The sequence below is a fragment of the Triturus cristatus genome, chromosome 8 (assembly GCF_964204655.1).
Source record: "Triturus cristatus chromosome 8, aTriCri1.1, whole genome shotgun sequence".
NCBI classification, from domain to species: domain Eukaryota; kingdom Metazoa; phylum Chordata; class Amphibia; order Caudata; family Salamandridae; genus Triturus; species Triturus cristatus.
Genome location: NC_140591.1, coordinates 1,459,848,759 through 1,459,865,719, shown reverse-complemented (window position 1 = coordinate 1,459,865,719; position 16,961 = coordinate 1,459,848,759). Strand labels below are relative to the sequence as shown.

Sequence of the window (16,961 nt, the reverse complement as noted above, 5' to 3'; positions counted from 1 at the left end):
GAATTGATCTAAGTCTCATTTCACATCACTTCATTCACCACTGTGTACTAAATTAAAGGCCTGTATCACAATTCCACTTTGTTTTCTGAGGGAAGACTTGTGCAGAATGGTACAACAAATGGAAGAGTGTGGTAGCTGAAGCACATGTAGAAAGAGGAAAAAACGAAGAGAAATAAAGATATTTCTTCTTGTTACACCTATCTGGGGGATGTGTGTCTTTTTGGCGCATTCCCAGGTTTACCAGGTTTGGTAAATCTGGGAAAGTATCATAAACCATGAAATTTGCTTGGGAACACCCACTGCAACGCCTGTGGAATGACTCCGGTGAACAGAGTAGGGCATCACAGCGATTTGCACTGCGTTGCCTTACTCCAGATTTATGAAGCCATTCAAAGCCACACAATGTGGTTTTATGTGGCTACATAAATCTGACTTAGAGGATGCAAACGTGACACAAGCCTCTCATAAATATGCCCCTTAGTGCTTGGAAGCATTTCATTGAAATGTCTGCCAGAATGAGAGAATTGATCCGCAACTCGATTTGAGAACCGAATGAGTGCCGCAAGTCTACCACATCACATCTCCATAACCATGAGTGGTTTCTGTCAACACGTAAAAAAGGCATGAGGTAATGTTGTTAAAGCAAGGTACTTCCAAATTATCTATTTATAGTAAATGTTGAATATGTATGTAATATTAGGCCTGGGCAGTAGATTCCGTTTCGCTCGCGGAATTTGGGTAATTTGGGCAATTTCATGTTCCCAGGAGAACGTGGAATTGCCAAAAATTCCGCGATCAGCGGCTTCTCGGAATTTTTTGCTTGTTTCCGCTTTCAAAGTGCATGTTCGCAAGATATTTCCCCCCGAGCACGCAAATTGGATTCGCGAAGAGGAAAAAAGCATCGCGAACGGCCGGTACTCTGCGTGCTCGTGGAGATTTTTTTGCGTTTCGCGGAGCTTTGCATAGCGCGACTACGCAAATTCTGCCCACCCCTATGTAATATAGTGCTTCAACATTATCACTTTATTTTGATGTGATCCTCAGTTTATCACAATGCGTTAGGTGACTCCTAAGGTATTTACAGAAAAAATTCCTTCCTGAACAAAACCATGTAATGTCACAAGCTACAAACAAAACAAAAACTTATAGCAATAATGCTCTTGTATACATTTCTAGAAAGATAGAAATCTATGAAACATTTTACTCTGAAAACACGTACCTTCAGCACCAAGCCCTGACATACAATATGGAGGACCGCGGACAACTACTTCTTGTAAAATTATAGCAAAACTGTAAACATCTCCTTTGAAAGTACCTCTTCTGGCAAGAGATTGGTCTCTTAATAATTCTGGAGCTGTCCAAAACAATTCTGAAAAACAAAACCGTTCAAATGTGACTGCAAGGCGTAACAACAGAGAGCAATGAAGACATCCTCTAGGGCTCTACAACACAACAGTGAAATGCTGTCCTTGACTTTGAGTGGTGGAGTAGCTGCTTTGGAATCTCACTACTGCGCATGTAGACTATGCACAATGGGCAAATACACAATGCACTTTCCATGTATAAGTGCCTGGAAAGATTGTACTTTTCTCATAAGTAATGTACATTTAATTAACAACATGTCACAAAATATCACTCAAGTATTGTATGCAATCTTGTATGCAGCACATGGATACTTTTCTCACATGCAAAATCCACATGGGTGTTTAACAGGGTAGTGTTATAGAAGTAGCCATGGGATCACAATGCAGCATAGGTGAACATATATAAAGTAGCAGGTTTAGTTCAATAAAAAAATACCTTATGTGTACCTACAAATTTTTTGTTTCTGACCACAAATTCCAATTACACTTGATGAAAACCCGTAGCCATGGCATATTTTCCCTTTCTATAAAGGAAAAGAGGAAAATAGGAGAGTGTGCAGTGTTTGCCAGGTAAAATGTTTGTAACACCCATAAAGTTTGACCTTTGTGCAGCACCGCTACCTCCGCTATGGCGAAGGAGCATCGCCTTCGCCATAAACGTAAGGAAAGGAAAAATAAAACAACATTTGTTTTATTTCTTCTTTCCTGTCGTCTTAGTGGTGGGGCCTGGAGAGTGACAACACTGAGGGAAGTGGTGTGTGCACTTCTTTCACTGCACATGACAGTTTGGATGGCTGTCTCAGGCCGGCCAAACCGTTATGTGCTGTGAAGCTCTCTCCAACCCCAGCTGCATTGCTCGGGTTGGAGAGAGAAGACGCAGGCTCCTAGTCTGTCCTGGAGCGCTAATCGAGAGCACTCAGGCCAATCCTGAAGCTGCTCTCATGAGAGATCAGCTTCAGGCTTGGCCGCAGGGCATGCTGGGAGCCTGTGCCTGAAGAAGATGAAGGAGCAAAGGAGCACGACGCGGGACGTGAAGATATGTTTTTGAATTATTATTATTTTTTATTCACCCCCTCTCTTTGCGACCCCTATGCCATCCCTCATGCCCCCCGGCCACCCCGCCATTCGAAGCAAATAACGGTCGCTACCTGTGGGAAGTCTCAAACATTTAGTATGATCACTTCCACTGGGAAACTCATCTCAATCTTGTAGTAGTTTTAATCTTAGTTAAATATCAAAATGGCAGTCCACTGTAGGCAATTTAAAGTAACCTTATTATTAACACTCCTTCAAAGAGGGCTGTTTCCAACTAACATCTATCAATCAATCAATCAAATGGTATTTGTATAACACGACTTGTCACCCAAGAGGGTATGCAGGCACTGTGCTGCAAGTGTCAGTCGAATAGCCAGGTCTTGAGTCCCTTTCTGAAGTCAGATAGCAAGGGTGAAGTGCGGAGGTGGAGGAGAAGGGTGTTCCAAGACTTGGTGGAAAGGTGGGAGAAGAAGCGTCCTCCAGAGTGGCAGCGGTGGTACCTGAGCGAAGGCAAGGTGGGCGGATCGGATGTTTCTGAGGGGGTGGTGGAAGTTTAGGCAGCGGTTCATGTAAGCGGGTCCTGTGTCATGGAGGGCTTTGTAGGCATGGGTCAGGAGCTTGAATTGAGATCTCTTCTTGATGAGGAGCCAGTGGAGGTCCTTCATGTGCTGGGTGATGTGGGTCCTCTTGGGCAAGTTGAGGATCAGTCTAGCTGCTGCGTTCTGGTTCATCTCAAATCTGTTAATGAGCTAAAATGGTGGTGCCTGCATAGAGTGTGTTGCTGTAGTCCAGTTGGCTGGTGATGAGGGCCTGCATCACTGTTTTCCTTCAAAACTTTGCGGAGCATGTGGAGAGTGTAGAAGCAGGCTGAGGAGATGGCATTGACTTGATGTTTCATGGAGAGTTCGCTTTCCAGGATGATGTCAAAGTTGCAGGCGTGGTCTTTCGGAGTGGGGGTGGGTCTGAGTTCCGTTGGCCACCAGGAGTCGTTCCAGAGGGAGGTGTGGCTGGCAAAGATCAGCACTTCAGTTTTGTGTGTGTTGAGCTTCAGGCAGTTGTCCTTCATACAGGCTGAGATGTTGGTCTTCATTGAGGAGGGGTCCGCTGAGAGCTAGAGGATGAGCTGAGTATTGTCGGCATAGGAGATGATGTTGATGTTGTGGGTTCTGGCAATGTCTATGAGTGGTGTCTATAGAACTTAGAACCTTCGCTAACTATGTTCTCTGTGTCGGAACATTCCACAGCCACATTCCATAAGGGAAAACTATTTAAGGAAGACACCCCACTTCTCCCTTCTAGTAATAAGCCAATTTGTAACATAAATTAAAACAAATATTTAATCATACATCATGTATAACAACACACAAGTTAATGAAGAACATTTCTTAATTTCAGTTCACAATCTTGCAGATGATGTGGTTTATTGGAAGCTCTGAAAGGTTCACTCTTGTTCATGTTCTCAGAGAGTGTCTCATCACTTCCTCGCCTTATTTCAACATCAAATTCCTTTCAATTCTCTTTCATCTTGTTATTCAATACCTTTTCTTTGCATCCGGCTTTGGCATGTTCCATATTTTCCATCATGTGTCTTGATAGTATTTTAAAAACCTTTAGCTTTTTGGTAACTTTGAACCAATCAACACATTCTCCTGGTGCACACATTTGCACCCAATTTTCATCCTCTTTATTTAAGTTTTCTAGACTCTTCCTTTGATCAAACCGCTCTTTTCTCACACTTTGTGATCCGTTCGCTGTTACTCTCTGCTCACTAGGGATGTTATCTCTGCTCCCTTAGTCCCACTGCATCCACCCGGGTCACACTGATGTTTTCCACATGCATCCCTTGAAAAGTTTGAAAGGAGTATTTCCTGTGGCAATGTGAGGAACCATTTGGCGTGAGTTGATATGTTTTTGAAACTCTTGTTTCCAGTCCAAACCATTGGTTCTAGCCAATTGTATTGTTTCGTTTACAGTCATGTTCATCCTTTCAATGGCTCTATTGGCATGAGAATGAAACACTGAAGATTTCTTATATTCAACTTTCCACTCCTTTAATTATTTCTAAATTTGAGAAGAACAAAATTGTAAACGATTGTCTGCAAATATACTCCTTGGATAGCTCTCTTTTCGGTTCAGATACCAAAGCCAGGTTTGTCCCAGTCTGAAATTTCCCTTCTGCCTTAGTCTCTGAAATGGAAGTCAACAATTCTCTGTGCGTCAAAGCAGCAGGCTGTGGCCAAGATGGGGTCCATGAGGTTGTATAGCTGTAGAACGAAGTCTTGATGAAGCAGTTGTCTTTTGGTGGGTAAGTTCAGAGCAGGTGAAATTCAATATTTGTGCCCAAGAAAGGTCCCTCGCCAGACAGATACTTTTGGTGTCTTCATCTGGTGACAATTTCTACCTTCAGACTTTTCAAGAAGTTAGGAGCAATACACTTTTACAGAGCCAAGGGTCACAGGATATCCCTATAACTTTACAGGAGGTCGCCCAACTGACCCTTGCAGCCTACTCCTTTGTCCCCGCTACAGTGAGAGCAGATCCAGCCTTTCAGGTCTCCTCACAGATCTTAACAGCAGGTACATCCATTCTTCTGTCCTCCAAAGGTTCAATAGTGTCCTGTAGAGAATACCCAGGCCTGCAATATTAATGCCTGGCACTAACCTGTAGGGAGGGATGACCAATGGCACCTCCCTAACCAATAGGGAAATGCTTACCCACTTTTGCAGCAGTTCCTGTGTGCCCTACAGCATAAAATCCCACAGTGCCCATCTCTACCTAACTTCAAGATGGCAGAACATTCCTTCCACTGTGCAGAGCTTCTGTGACCACCATAGGGTTGTGGCCAGGGAAATAAGCTACCCGTCCTCTGTGGTCACTCAAACCTGGTTCTGGGGACAGCTCCTCTTCCACTTAGCCTGGTGCCTGACTGGCTCTAGGGAACACAGGAAGGGCAGGAACCAGGTTTAGCTACATCTGCCTGTGACAGGTTGCTGGGCACTACCCAGATGGCATTTTGTCAGAGGCACAGAACACCTCCCCACAGTCAAGCCCTTTGTCTCGGCTCTGGGATCAAGTTCATACCTCAATAAGGAGCTATTCGGCTCCTGGGTAACAGTTGGAAGCTCATGTAAATGGACTTCGAGAGACTTTACCTAGTTAAAGGTGACTTTTTAAAATTCCTTTTGTAAAACATTTAGCACAAATTTACCAATGAATTGGATTTAAAACAAATATTTTTAAAAGTTGAAGAATTAACTTTTTAGTTGGTTTCTAGGTTGACTTTATCAACTTCAATAATGTATCCTAATGTTTACGAATGGAACACCTAACCCTTCTACAGCCAAAATAGCTTTTGGTACCCTGTCAATGTAAGGACATGTTTTACATTACCCATTTACATGCCCTACTTTTAAATACCATGCACCATGCCTTACTGGGATTGAATGCCTACTTAGGTGTGATTTATAAATATTTAAAAGGAGGGTTTATGTCTGACAAAAGGGGTTCTTTTGACAGGTCACATTTTCAGTTTAAACCTGGCAGACTTGCAGTCATGTTTTTCATTGTCATTTTTGTGGTGGCACAATATGTGCTAAAGTCCACTAGTGACATTTGACTTACAGGCCCTGGGTACACTTTGTACCTAATACTCACAGGTAAATTAAATATGCAATTAGGATGATAGCCAATTTGGCATTTTTAGGGGTCAAAGAACGTGTTGGGCACTGGTCCAAAAAACAGCAATAAAATCTAGCAATAAATGGAGATGATTACGCAAAACAGAACATTTTCCTACAATAACCACTTTTCATGCGCAAACCTTTCCTTGTATGTTTTCTTGAAAAATACTTGTCTGGTGGGAACATGAATCACATTTCAATATGTTCTAGTGGGAACATGAATCACATTTCTCTCAACCTCATCCACCAATAATTGATATGAAAGATGTTTCTCTGAACCTTGTCCAACTTTCAATAACACTTAATCGCAAATCTCTCTCACCACCCTTTGCATACTCTTTCGTTCTCTGCCCTTGCACCATTTGATAAAATGCCCTCTCTCACCACAATTATTACATATTGCTCCCATCTCAATACTCTTTGCCATTTGTCTTATGTACCACCTTGCCACATTAAAAACATTTACCGCTTACTATCCAACTGATATTTCTTTTATCTTCCTTTGTACTCACCACACACACATTCTCCTCTTTTACTTCTTCTACAGATGATTTTATAATTTGACATTCACCCAACTTCCCTTCACATGTTAGCATGTGCTGTACTCTTTTGGCAACTAACCGTAGTTCCTCTACTTTTGGTTTGCCCTTCATACACAACTCTACTCAAATATTATCACTATTACATTTTAAATCAAACTGGTCTCGAATCCTCTCCTCTGTCATATTTCCAAACCTGAAACTGGAATTTAGTTTTCTTCAACTTGTAACATATTCTTCAACCAACTCATCTTTTCTTTTTTTTCTCAGTCAAATAGCTTTATTTTGATAACAAGTATCATAAAAGCATCAACATTCTTACAATCCACAATAAAAATACAAGTTATCGTAAAAACATTATTTGTAGCAAGGTATGTAAAATCCATCATAGCATAGTAAATTGGCACTTCAGTCTTTCGCTAATAGTTAAAAACATTAGCGTGCTAATCCCAAATCCAGGATAAATAAAATAGATTCATACTTCCGATAGTTAATAAAATGTGTTCATTGTATAAAATTATTAATTAAAGAAAAAAGACAATGCATTTTGTCTTGTTCGTCTATTTAAAACCAGTTATAACATTTAGGGGCCGCTTTCGATCTCGGTCGGAAGGGCACCGAATCGGGTTTGGCAGTATCGGATCCGATTTAGAGGCTTATTTTCTGACCGAGTCGTACACAGGTCCGGAGGTCCAATTACAATGCGAATGAACGCATAAGCGCCGACCGACCCGTATCCAGTTCCGAACTGCTCCGTCCGACCCGTACGGACACAAATCGTACCGCGCAATGGAGACGTTTAACGACTGAGCCAGTACGATGCTCGATTCAGACAGCCGCATCGAGTCGGAGCCTCCGGCTTGCAAAACATCCGGGAAACTGCCTATGGGGCTCCGCGTCAGAACCCCCATCACCCGCAGCCTTATGACTCGGACACAGGGGGAGGCCCAAGGGTCTCCCCAACACAGGCATGTACGGTGCAGATGGCACCGATGCGTACCCACTGTAGAGGGTGCCCTTGTGCGAGACGTACCCATTCCGTCAATGGGAGCCCATGTACGCGTCGTACGACCGACTCCCATTAACTTCTATGGGAGTCCGACCGAACCGAGTCCGGCAGCATACGGCCGCATCGTACTCGCTCGGTCGGACTGCAGGAGTCCGGCTCCATCGGAAAACACTCCGGATCCGGCTCGGTCGGAGAGCTTTCTGACCCAGATCGGATTCGGCCCCATAATAGGAAGAATCCACAATGCAATATCAGACCTCCCTCCGTAAGAATTTGGTCCTGACAAGCCAGACCAACTAAAGTACTTTGCCACACCGCAAGCGAAAAGGGTCATTGAGTCTGATTTCAGAATTCGCAATGCAGCACAATGATCAAAAGTGCCCAGCTGCCTACAGATGGGTTTTAACCATCTGGATCTAGCTAGGTTATTTGCTGGGCAGGCAAACATGAGATGGGCCATGCTCTCTTTTGGTGCCTCACAGCAGGGGCAATCCGCAATTGTCTGATAAGGGGGCTCCACTTCGCAGTTAGTTCACGGACCAAGAGAGGGCCAACCCTAAACTGCATTTTCTTCAACCAACTCATCCTTTCTTTAAACTCTTAAACTAAAATGCTATCTTTCTTGAATTGTGCTAATGGGGGATAAATAATGTAAATCAAGTTTTATTTATCACTTTTTCATACTGGTTCAACTATCATTCTTCATCCTTACTCAATTACGGGACGGGTTCTCTTAGACATCTTGCTCTCATGTTTTCATTTTGCATTTTACTTTAGATATACTGTATGTTAATGTTAATGTTAATGTTAAGGCGATTTCTAAAGCGCACGATTACCCTAAGGTGTCCTGGCGCTAGTTACTTCTCTTTAGGCAAGGCCAGGGCAGGCAGGATTATTTATCAAAAAAGCCAGGTCTTTAAGTCCTTTCTAAAACTTTACAGATTATTGGCATTTCTCAAATGAAATGGGAGCTCATTCCAGGCTTTTACGGCAAAAAGTTAGGAGGTTAGGAGTTAGGAGGTTAATAATGCACAATGCTCCAACCCAAATCCCACGTCCTTCTATTTTTGATTTTCATCTTTTAAACGTAAACAAATCGTGAGACTTCTCTGAACTTTATTTTACTTTGGGAATCCATCTACACTTAGGTTATTTCTGAAAGATATTCCTTCATCGCCTTTGTCATTTTCTGAGAATTTTCTGAGAATGTATGTGACTAGAACCTGCACGTGCTATATTAGTGCGGAATCCTGCAATACTATTTGACTTAGGACAACATTGTGTTGTTTTAATTGCACAACACACAAATATCTTGCATGCTCGTAATGTCTCACGTTGTGCATCAATCTTGCAGAAGGCCTCAGCCAGTATAAGCATATTTCAACTTACCAACCCACAACACACCCCTTGTATTGATCGCTTTCATGTGTGTTTCCCTCAAAATTAGCAACTTAGTTTCCCTATGGCTCAATAGTCTCCACCACTGTGTGACATGTTCTACAGCACATACTCTTGTGTCCCCTAACACATCTCCACAGACACTGAGTATAACCTGTGTGAGTACTCTACTGCAAACATATTTTGCAGGTTACAAAAAAAGGTTGAATGTGCAAAAAATGGTTTTCACTGTAGTTAATCCTGAAGATCAATTCTATGAGGAGAATCATAAACAATAAGTAAATGTGTGTTTTCTTGCTCACAAATGAAGGCTGTAAGAAGCAGGACCCTAACCACCGGTGTAAGACTAATCCTACACCCATCCCTATCTCGTACCATAAATCTAAGCTTAACCCTGTCATTTCTGCTCTAAACCTGAACATACCAGTATTATTGTAGAATTGTGTGTGTAGTGGTATATCAATATATTGAGATTGTATTACCAGCTACAGTAATATTATGTACATATAAGTTAAAAAGCACAGTCATGTTTCCTAACAAATGACTACAATATTCCTAATCCTTTGTAAGCATCCCATACATGCTGTGAACATAATGTACCCTTTGGATTAACAAAATATTCCTAATTTAGCAACTACATGAATTTCACTCAAATATAGATTATATTATTGCACGTATGCTCTACGCATGCAATAAAATCTATGTGAATATACAAAACAGTTGTAAACTATGTGCATGCATAGGCAGGAACAATGATGGGTATGGATAGACATATAATGTATTACCTTTTCAAATCTATCTGAATGTTAGTGTGTTGTTTCATATATAGTTTCTGTTCTTAGTAGAAATTAAAGTGTCTTCAGAGGAACATGAAAATGTTCCAAAAAATATATAGCATGATCTACAAGTGCAGTAAAACGATTTAGCTGTTGAGTGTGTGAGCTCAAATTGCCATCTGCAAAATATTTAGTAGTCTTTTGTAGCCGATCATTAATATGCAAATTAGCTATGTATGGGTGGCGTGGAGGAGAGTGGCATTATTTTCTGCCCTAGGATTGTCGTAATCGACTGCAACATAAGCTTTCTCAGGGAACAAGATAGGGCCTAAGGTCCTATGCAGAAGCGGCCTTGCAGGTAAGAGCGGTGAAGCGGGATGGGGGGACCCTGTCGAGGACAAGGAGGAAAAATTAAATACATAATTAATTTTCCCAAGTCACCATCTGTCGAGTCCCCCCCGACCACCACCCCACTGCTCTTACCAGCACAGGCCGCCCCTGGTCCTATGTAAGTTTGCAAGAAACACAGATACCCATAAAAAGTTATTTGTGAAACAGGCTTTGAAACTGAGATGTAATTTTTAAGTAGGACAGTAGTAAGATACAATTAAATAGTTTAAACGCTTTGTGAATTGTCCCTAGAGTTTGCTAGCAACATTTGGGGGTCTTCAACTCATCTCCCATAATGCAAAGAAATATATTCACTGATTGAAGAGGAACCAGTTTAACTTCACTTTCCTAATGATGGTTACTTAGCACAGAACACAGCACAGCCATCCGGTTCTGAATTTGATCAGTTGGTTGTAGGTGGGGCCCACCGGCACTTAATTTTCGAGACCAGCACTTAGGGTTTCATTACGATGGCGGACGGACTGGAGTTCATCCGCAATTGTGGTGGTGACCGGGACCGTCCACAATAAATGCGGCGGTTCCACACACCAAATCAGGATGCGACCGCCATTTTGCATTTTAACATTGCGGCGGGTGCTGCTGACAGCAGTCACCCGCCATGATGTCAAAATAGCATGTTGTGCATTTCACTGCATTATGTGGCAGGCACCACACGGTGCCTGTCACTTGGTGCAGTGACATGTAGGGGGGTACCATTGGTACCCCCCAGTGCACCCACACCTCCCCCAACACAAGGGAGGGCCCGCATCGGGCCCCCAAAACCAATCTCCACCAGCCTTTCAATGGCAGTTTACCCTCCACGGAAAGGCATCGTGATTTGGCGGACCGTGCCTGCTAGGCGCCGCCACCATTTCATGAATGCAGACCACTCCGCCAGGCAATCGCAACGATTGCCTGTGGCGGTTCCGTGGCGGACAGTCTTTGCGTCCACCGCGGTCAGAACTCGATTCCCCCCGCCATCTTAATGTGGTGGGGAAAAATCGCGGTCTGATTGCAGAAGGACCGCCACCGCATGGCTGGCAGTGGCAGTCCTTCCGCATTCGTGATCGACCCCTTAGTTTCCACTCAGACTTTGACTCAGAGCAGGAGAAAGAAAAACGCAAAAAGAGGAGCAGAGGAGAGAGACAGAAAAACAGTGACAAAATGAGAAAGCACTGGCGAAAAAGAACTTGCAAGAGCAGGATAAAGAGGGAAGGGAGTGTAGGGTGTTGGATGAAAGAGGCATGAGGTGGAATCAAGACTAGACAGCCTTGGTATTTGGTGTACCCCGACATTCAGCTGAGTGGGCTTGCAGACTTCTGAGAAAACCTTTGTGAGAACCTAATGAACCTAAGTTTGGAAGATAAAATTATCCACTTTGGTTAGATCTTTCGGACAGTGCCTCAAACACCCTAAAAACAAAATCTAAATTTGATAAACTGCCTGGTGGTGGTGTTTGCCATTAGGCTGCATTTTAAGAAGCTGTGCTCTTTTCTTTTTGTGTTTGTTTGTGCTGTAGCAGACGGAAGCACCAATTTGGCACCCAAATGTCAAACAAGGTTTTGCATTGTCATTTGCGTTGCATACTGTACAAAAGCACACTCAATAATTTTAATTTCATAATAAAATGAATGTATCCAATTCGTAGGCGGTCGGTCAGTAGGTTAGCTCCACAAATCCTGTCCAGCCATGTCAGAACCAGTTGTTGCTTATACCTGCTAACGAGCCACAAACGTTTATTTTCTCATGCAGTTTTATTTGTTGCCATACGTACCTCCTATCGCTGGTTGAGCACGAGGGCATTTCTGCGTTTCCATGATATCATTATAGCCATAATCTGTAATTTTGAGAACAAATCGACCATCTACTACACAGTTCCGAGACTTCAAACGTCCATGGGGGAAATCCCGGTGATGTAAATATCTCATTCCCTGCAAATTTGCAAGTGAAATATATTACAAGCGTAAGGGACAACTCTTAACTTCTGTTAGCTCTGTCGTGTGCAAGCATTACTTCCAAAAATGACACTTAAGACTGCTGGATAGAATGCCAATACATGTTTAAGTAGTTATCTCACACGACTCTCTCGGCTGCTCCTATGCATCCCTTACTGTTAACATTAAAAGGACCTTGAAATCACATCACATTTAAAGATGTTCATCACAATGCAGTTATATAAAAACACGTACATTGCTAAAATGCTTTTCAGTTTCTATTTTTTACTCCAACATTTTGGCGTAGATTCACACAATTATTCCTACAATCTGCACACCGATCAGCGCGTTGTGCTGGTCCTAATTATCAAAGAGAATTTGCAAGTGGGCAAAATGGGCTGTGAGAATGCAAACTGAATTAGTTGCATCACTCACCTCGCTGCAAACTATACACCTAGGGCATCATTTGTTGTGATGCAGTCTAATGGTCTATCAGATACGGCACATTCTTGTCCTTTTCCCCTGCGCCGGCGAACAATGGGCTACCGAGTGCCAATGCAGGCACCGTTGACCCATGGGGCACGGGTGCCTGCGTTGCGGAGATGATTATTTTTGTACAGGATGGGAAACCTTCACAAGAGGCTTTTTCCTCTTTCTATGTGTGCTGCAGAATAGGACCCATATTTATCAGGCAGCAATAAGCAAAAAAAAAGTGGCTTAGTGCTGCCTGATAAATATCACACAGGCTTCTTCGCTAGGGAAAAGTGACGTTCCGGCGGCGCAAGATGCCTCATAAATGAGGCCCCCAATTGTGTGCTTGGAGGTGTTCGTATGCAATTTCCAGTGCATGTCTCATTTACAAAAGAATGCAGTGAATTCTGCACCTGCCATATTTCCTTCAGTGAAGGCTTTACGTGTATATATCAAGAAACACTGGGCTAATTATGCGGCATTATGTAACTATCTCAACCTCATAATGAGAAAACCCATAATCTTCAAAAACAGCGCCAAGAAAACCAAATCTGCCTTTTGTTGGATCCACGTCTATGAACAGAAAAATACAAGACAAAATGCCTGGGGAGGCCACTGAGAGTTATGAACGACAGCCGGATTCTTAGTGCTCCATTTGACCCTCCGTGGACGGCAACCGCAGATAAACAGAATCGTCGAAACACAGGGACCAATTATTATTGATCAGAAGACAGCCATTCAGAATGGTGAAAACAGCTTTGTCTTCTGGTCAATTGAAATAGCACTTCGTTTTCCAATCAGAATTGTCCCTTGTGATCAGGATTCTGATTAACATCTAGGTGGCTTATCGGAATGCCTGGTGTTCCTTATGCCTTCGTGGACTATCTTGCTGTCCAGGAAGGCATGAGGAAGCGGGAGGTTCTTTAGAAAGCATCATGCATGTAGAATGGAATTGCAAAGTGGGAAGCACTTCTCTTGTGAATAATGAGCAAGATGTTGAAATGGGCAGAGGTGTCTCCTATTCTATCTGGAAATTTTCACACACATGTAGTCCTGACATGCCACACATTTGAGTCACATTTTGGGTCCACATTGCTCCTGGATGTTTGTAAGTCTGGCTCACAAAGATATTAAGCATAACCATGATATCCTCCTCAAGTGGTACTTACTACCAGGCCAGCCTTATGACGTCACATGGCTCGACACCCAAACAGCCTAGCTCACCTATTTAACAACTTGATCAGAGTGAATCCCTGGGCCGGCCCAAAAAGGTGCAATATGAGCCCATCTGCAAACATTAAATATCACTCTTACAATATTCATAAATAAAAATTTCATTTAAGATCCAATCAAATCAAGGAAATTGACGTTTCTCTTTGCCATAACTTATAGGTCCCCCCTTTTCCTACTGTATTTTATATTTTTAAGACTAATCATCCTATTTCTGTGAAGGATCTTAATGTAATCCCCTCCTAAATTTCGGAAGTTGATTACACATTATCAGCCTGGAAGGGATTTCAGATATTTTAGAGAGAAGGGCCATTCCACCATGAAAAATTCAATGCTGTCAGCAAGGATGAGATTGAAAGTCTATGATACAAGAGAGAGGACAGAAACAGCTAAGTTCAATTGTTCTTTACTACATTCATGGGAGCAAGAGAACATTAGAGTAAAATAGAAGAACAGATAATCTTACAATCACCATCTTTCCTCTTTCCAAAGGAACTCATCTCTCCACTATTGAAGAATCATCCTTTCAGCGGCACAGCTCCTCAGTGCTACCAAATCACAAGCTTGGACTGATTGCTGTCAAGTACTGCAACATTCCCTATGACAATTTCAACTGTGCAGTGATGCCAATAAGTAAAACACGTTGCACGTTTCTGTTTGCTTTTTAATGCAGTGGGATTTGGCATGTGCTGAGCCATTAGGCCGTGCTATGTTGTTGTGTACCCTGTGAAAAGGTCACAGGCCTACTTTAGAATCTGCCAGACAGGGTAATATGTTGCATACACAACAGTGTACCCTGTTTGCCAAACTGACAGTCCGCCCACTTCATTTAGAGTCGGTGAACTGTAAGTATTTTGTCAACAGAACACACGTTGGTTCTGTTGGTGGAACTTCCTACAATGCTTGCCCAATGGAATAGGGGCTATCGGAGGAAGGATTTTACACCATCCGCCCTATTTGTGTTGTGTTATAGTTTCACTTTATTGCTGTTTGAAGTGCTGCATAAATACTTTAAAACATTGCGTCCAAATTAAGTCTGACTGCTCTGTGCTAAGCTACCAGAGGGTTGAGCACAGGTTAATTTGGGATTTGCTTGTACTTCACCCTGACAAGGATTGTGGTTGCTGCTTGAGTAAGGTTTTACCCGCATCAACCAGGAACACAATTTTTCACAGTATTTATTTGCGACTCCTAGATATGATGGACAGTTAACATAAAGCCTTAGGAGGGACTTACTGTGGCACCTGATATTTTATTTGTTTCCTTGTAGCCAACCCTGTCTGCTGGCCTTTCTATTCGGTAGCACATGTTTGACATCAGTTGCTTGGAAATTGGTTCTTATGATACTCCCACCACCAAAGTCTTGACAATGGGTAGTGGCAGTAGAACTGATCCAAATGGAAATCAGCCCTCTAGAAACTCAATATGATGACTGAGCAAGAAACACTTGCGGTGGCCAGATTGAGGTATATCACAACTTATATATGTATGCCTTGTAGAAGTTCATTTGTATGAAAATATGATTATTAATTAACACTCTGTATAATCAGAGAAAATAATTTGTGAATAATTAATAAAAAATAATTTGACTGAATTATATTTATCATAATAATAATTAGCGGCGTAATTACTTTAATTATGCCAATCCAATGAGTTTATTGAAACCTCTGTACATAAATAAAAACTGGGGATCAAAATCACAATCCTTTTTTCGAAGGGAAATTGTGCTCTTCTCCTGGATTTTCAGGAGTAGGGCTCACTCACATATCCAGTACGACACAGCTACACACAAAAAAGCTTTATTGTACCCATGATGACTGTTGAGGAACCCAGTGTAAAAGTGGAGCATCACTACAATATCAATTGTTCGTCCTTTTAGTATATAGGACTAAAGTTACTTTATCAGGAGGAGATTTATTGCTATGATTTTTTGTAAAATTATGTCTTTTTGGTTTGAACAAAAATCCCAAGGGATATTTACCTAAATGTTTGACATTTGCAGTTGCTTGAGTGCATGACTAACCCTGAATTGGTACAGTTGCCATCAGTCGAAAGTATGCGGATTTGTGACTCTTTAGAAACAACCCAACAAAATGTTGCATTCGTGTTTTTAGCCCACATGGCACTTAGAAAATGCAATTATATGCATTTTTCTAAGAAATTTCAAATTACCATCAACATGAAATTGATGGTAATTTGCAATTCAAAATTGCGAAAACCCAATTTGCGAATGCATGTTGCATCGCGTTCAGGGAATCGCAATTTGCGATTCCCTAACTGCATTCGCAATTAAAGAAATTACAAAAAAATGCGATTTCCTTAATTGCGAATGCCTTTGGGCATGATGTATCGGAAAAAGCATTTTACCAGTCGCAAACGGGCCGATTCTGCTAATCCCCTAAAAGTCTAACTTTAGAAGTAAAGTTAGACTTTTGGTCTAAGTTAGACTTCCGGTCTAAACTTACATTTTTTATCTAAGCTTATCTCTGTGAATCAGGCCCAAATATTGGTCAACTGATATTTAATATGTCAGAGGTCTCAATTCAATCAAAAGATATGTCTACTTTTGTGGCACATTAATGCATCCTTCCACCAAATAGATATTTTTGATTTTTGTAGACGTTTTCTTGCAAGGAAGTTACAGGTTTTGTGTAAAAGTCTCACCAAAAAAGACACCACCATTATGAGAAATTGTAACATTCTTTGCAATAGAACTTGGCAAAGTACCAGACATAGGCTTCCAAGTTTGACATTAAGTGACTACAGTAGTAGAAGGCCAAGAGTTCAAACACTTTTAGTTTTTACCAGTGATACTAAGTAAATACACCCATTTACTTTAATTAAATCCAGCACGAGGGAGGATTTGAACATCCAGTCCAGTTTGACGTCTTCATTCCTTAGGAGGTCCTCCAAGCTTCCCCTCGAGCAGTGCTCTGTCACAATGGCAAAGATGCCACAATCCGAGAAAAAGCCCAGGAACGGGTTCACGTTTTCATTCCTCAAATCTTTCATCTACAAGAAAAATAAAACATGATCAAGAACAAACATCAACTTATTTCTTTTTGGATGCCCAAAAAGTCACTGAGGCTCTCTGGTATCATAGAGATTGTGTAGGTAATTAGGCAATCGGGACTT

The 16,961-nt window shown here is 41.9% G+C and overlaps 1 protein-coding gene across 1 annotated transcript in view; it reads right to left on the bottom strand.

Moving 5' to 3' along the window:
• The window catches only part of LOC146805930 (retinal guanylyl cyclase 2-like), a 468,140-nt gene that overhangs the window by 152,671 nt on the left and 298,508 nt on the right, over positions 1 to 16,961 (bottom strand). The window contains exons 9-11 of the mRNA XM_085620568.1: positions 16,662 to 16,838; positions 11,966 to 12,122; positions 1,220 to 1,369 (exon numbers count right to left, since the gene is read on the bottom strand). Coding sequence (XP_085476694.1) covers positions 1,220 to 1,369; positions 11,966 to 12,122; positions 16,662 to 16,838 — 484 coding nt within the window. The remainder of the gene's footprint in view (positions 1 to 1,219; positions 1,370 to 11,965; positions 12,123 to 16,661; positions 16,839 to 16,961) is intronic.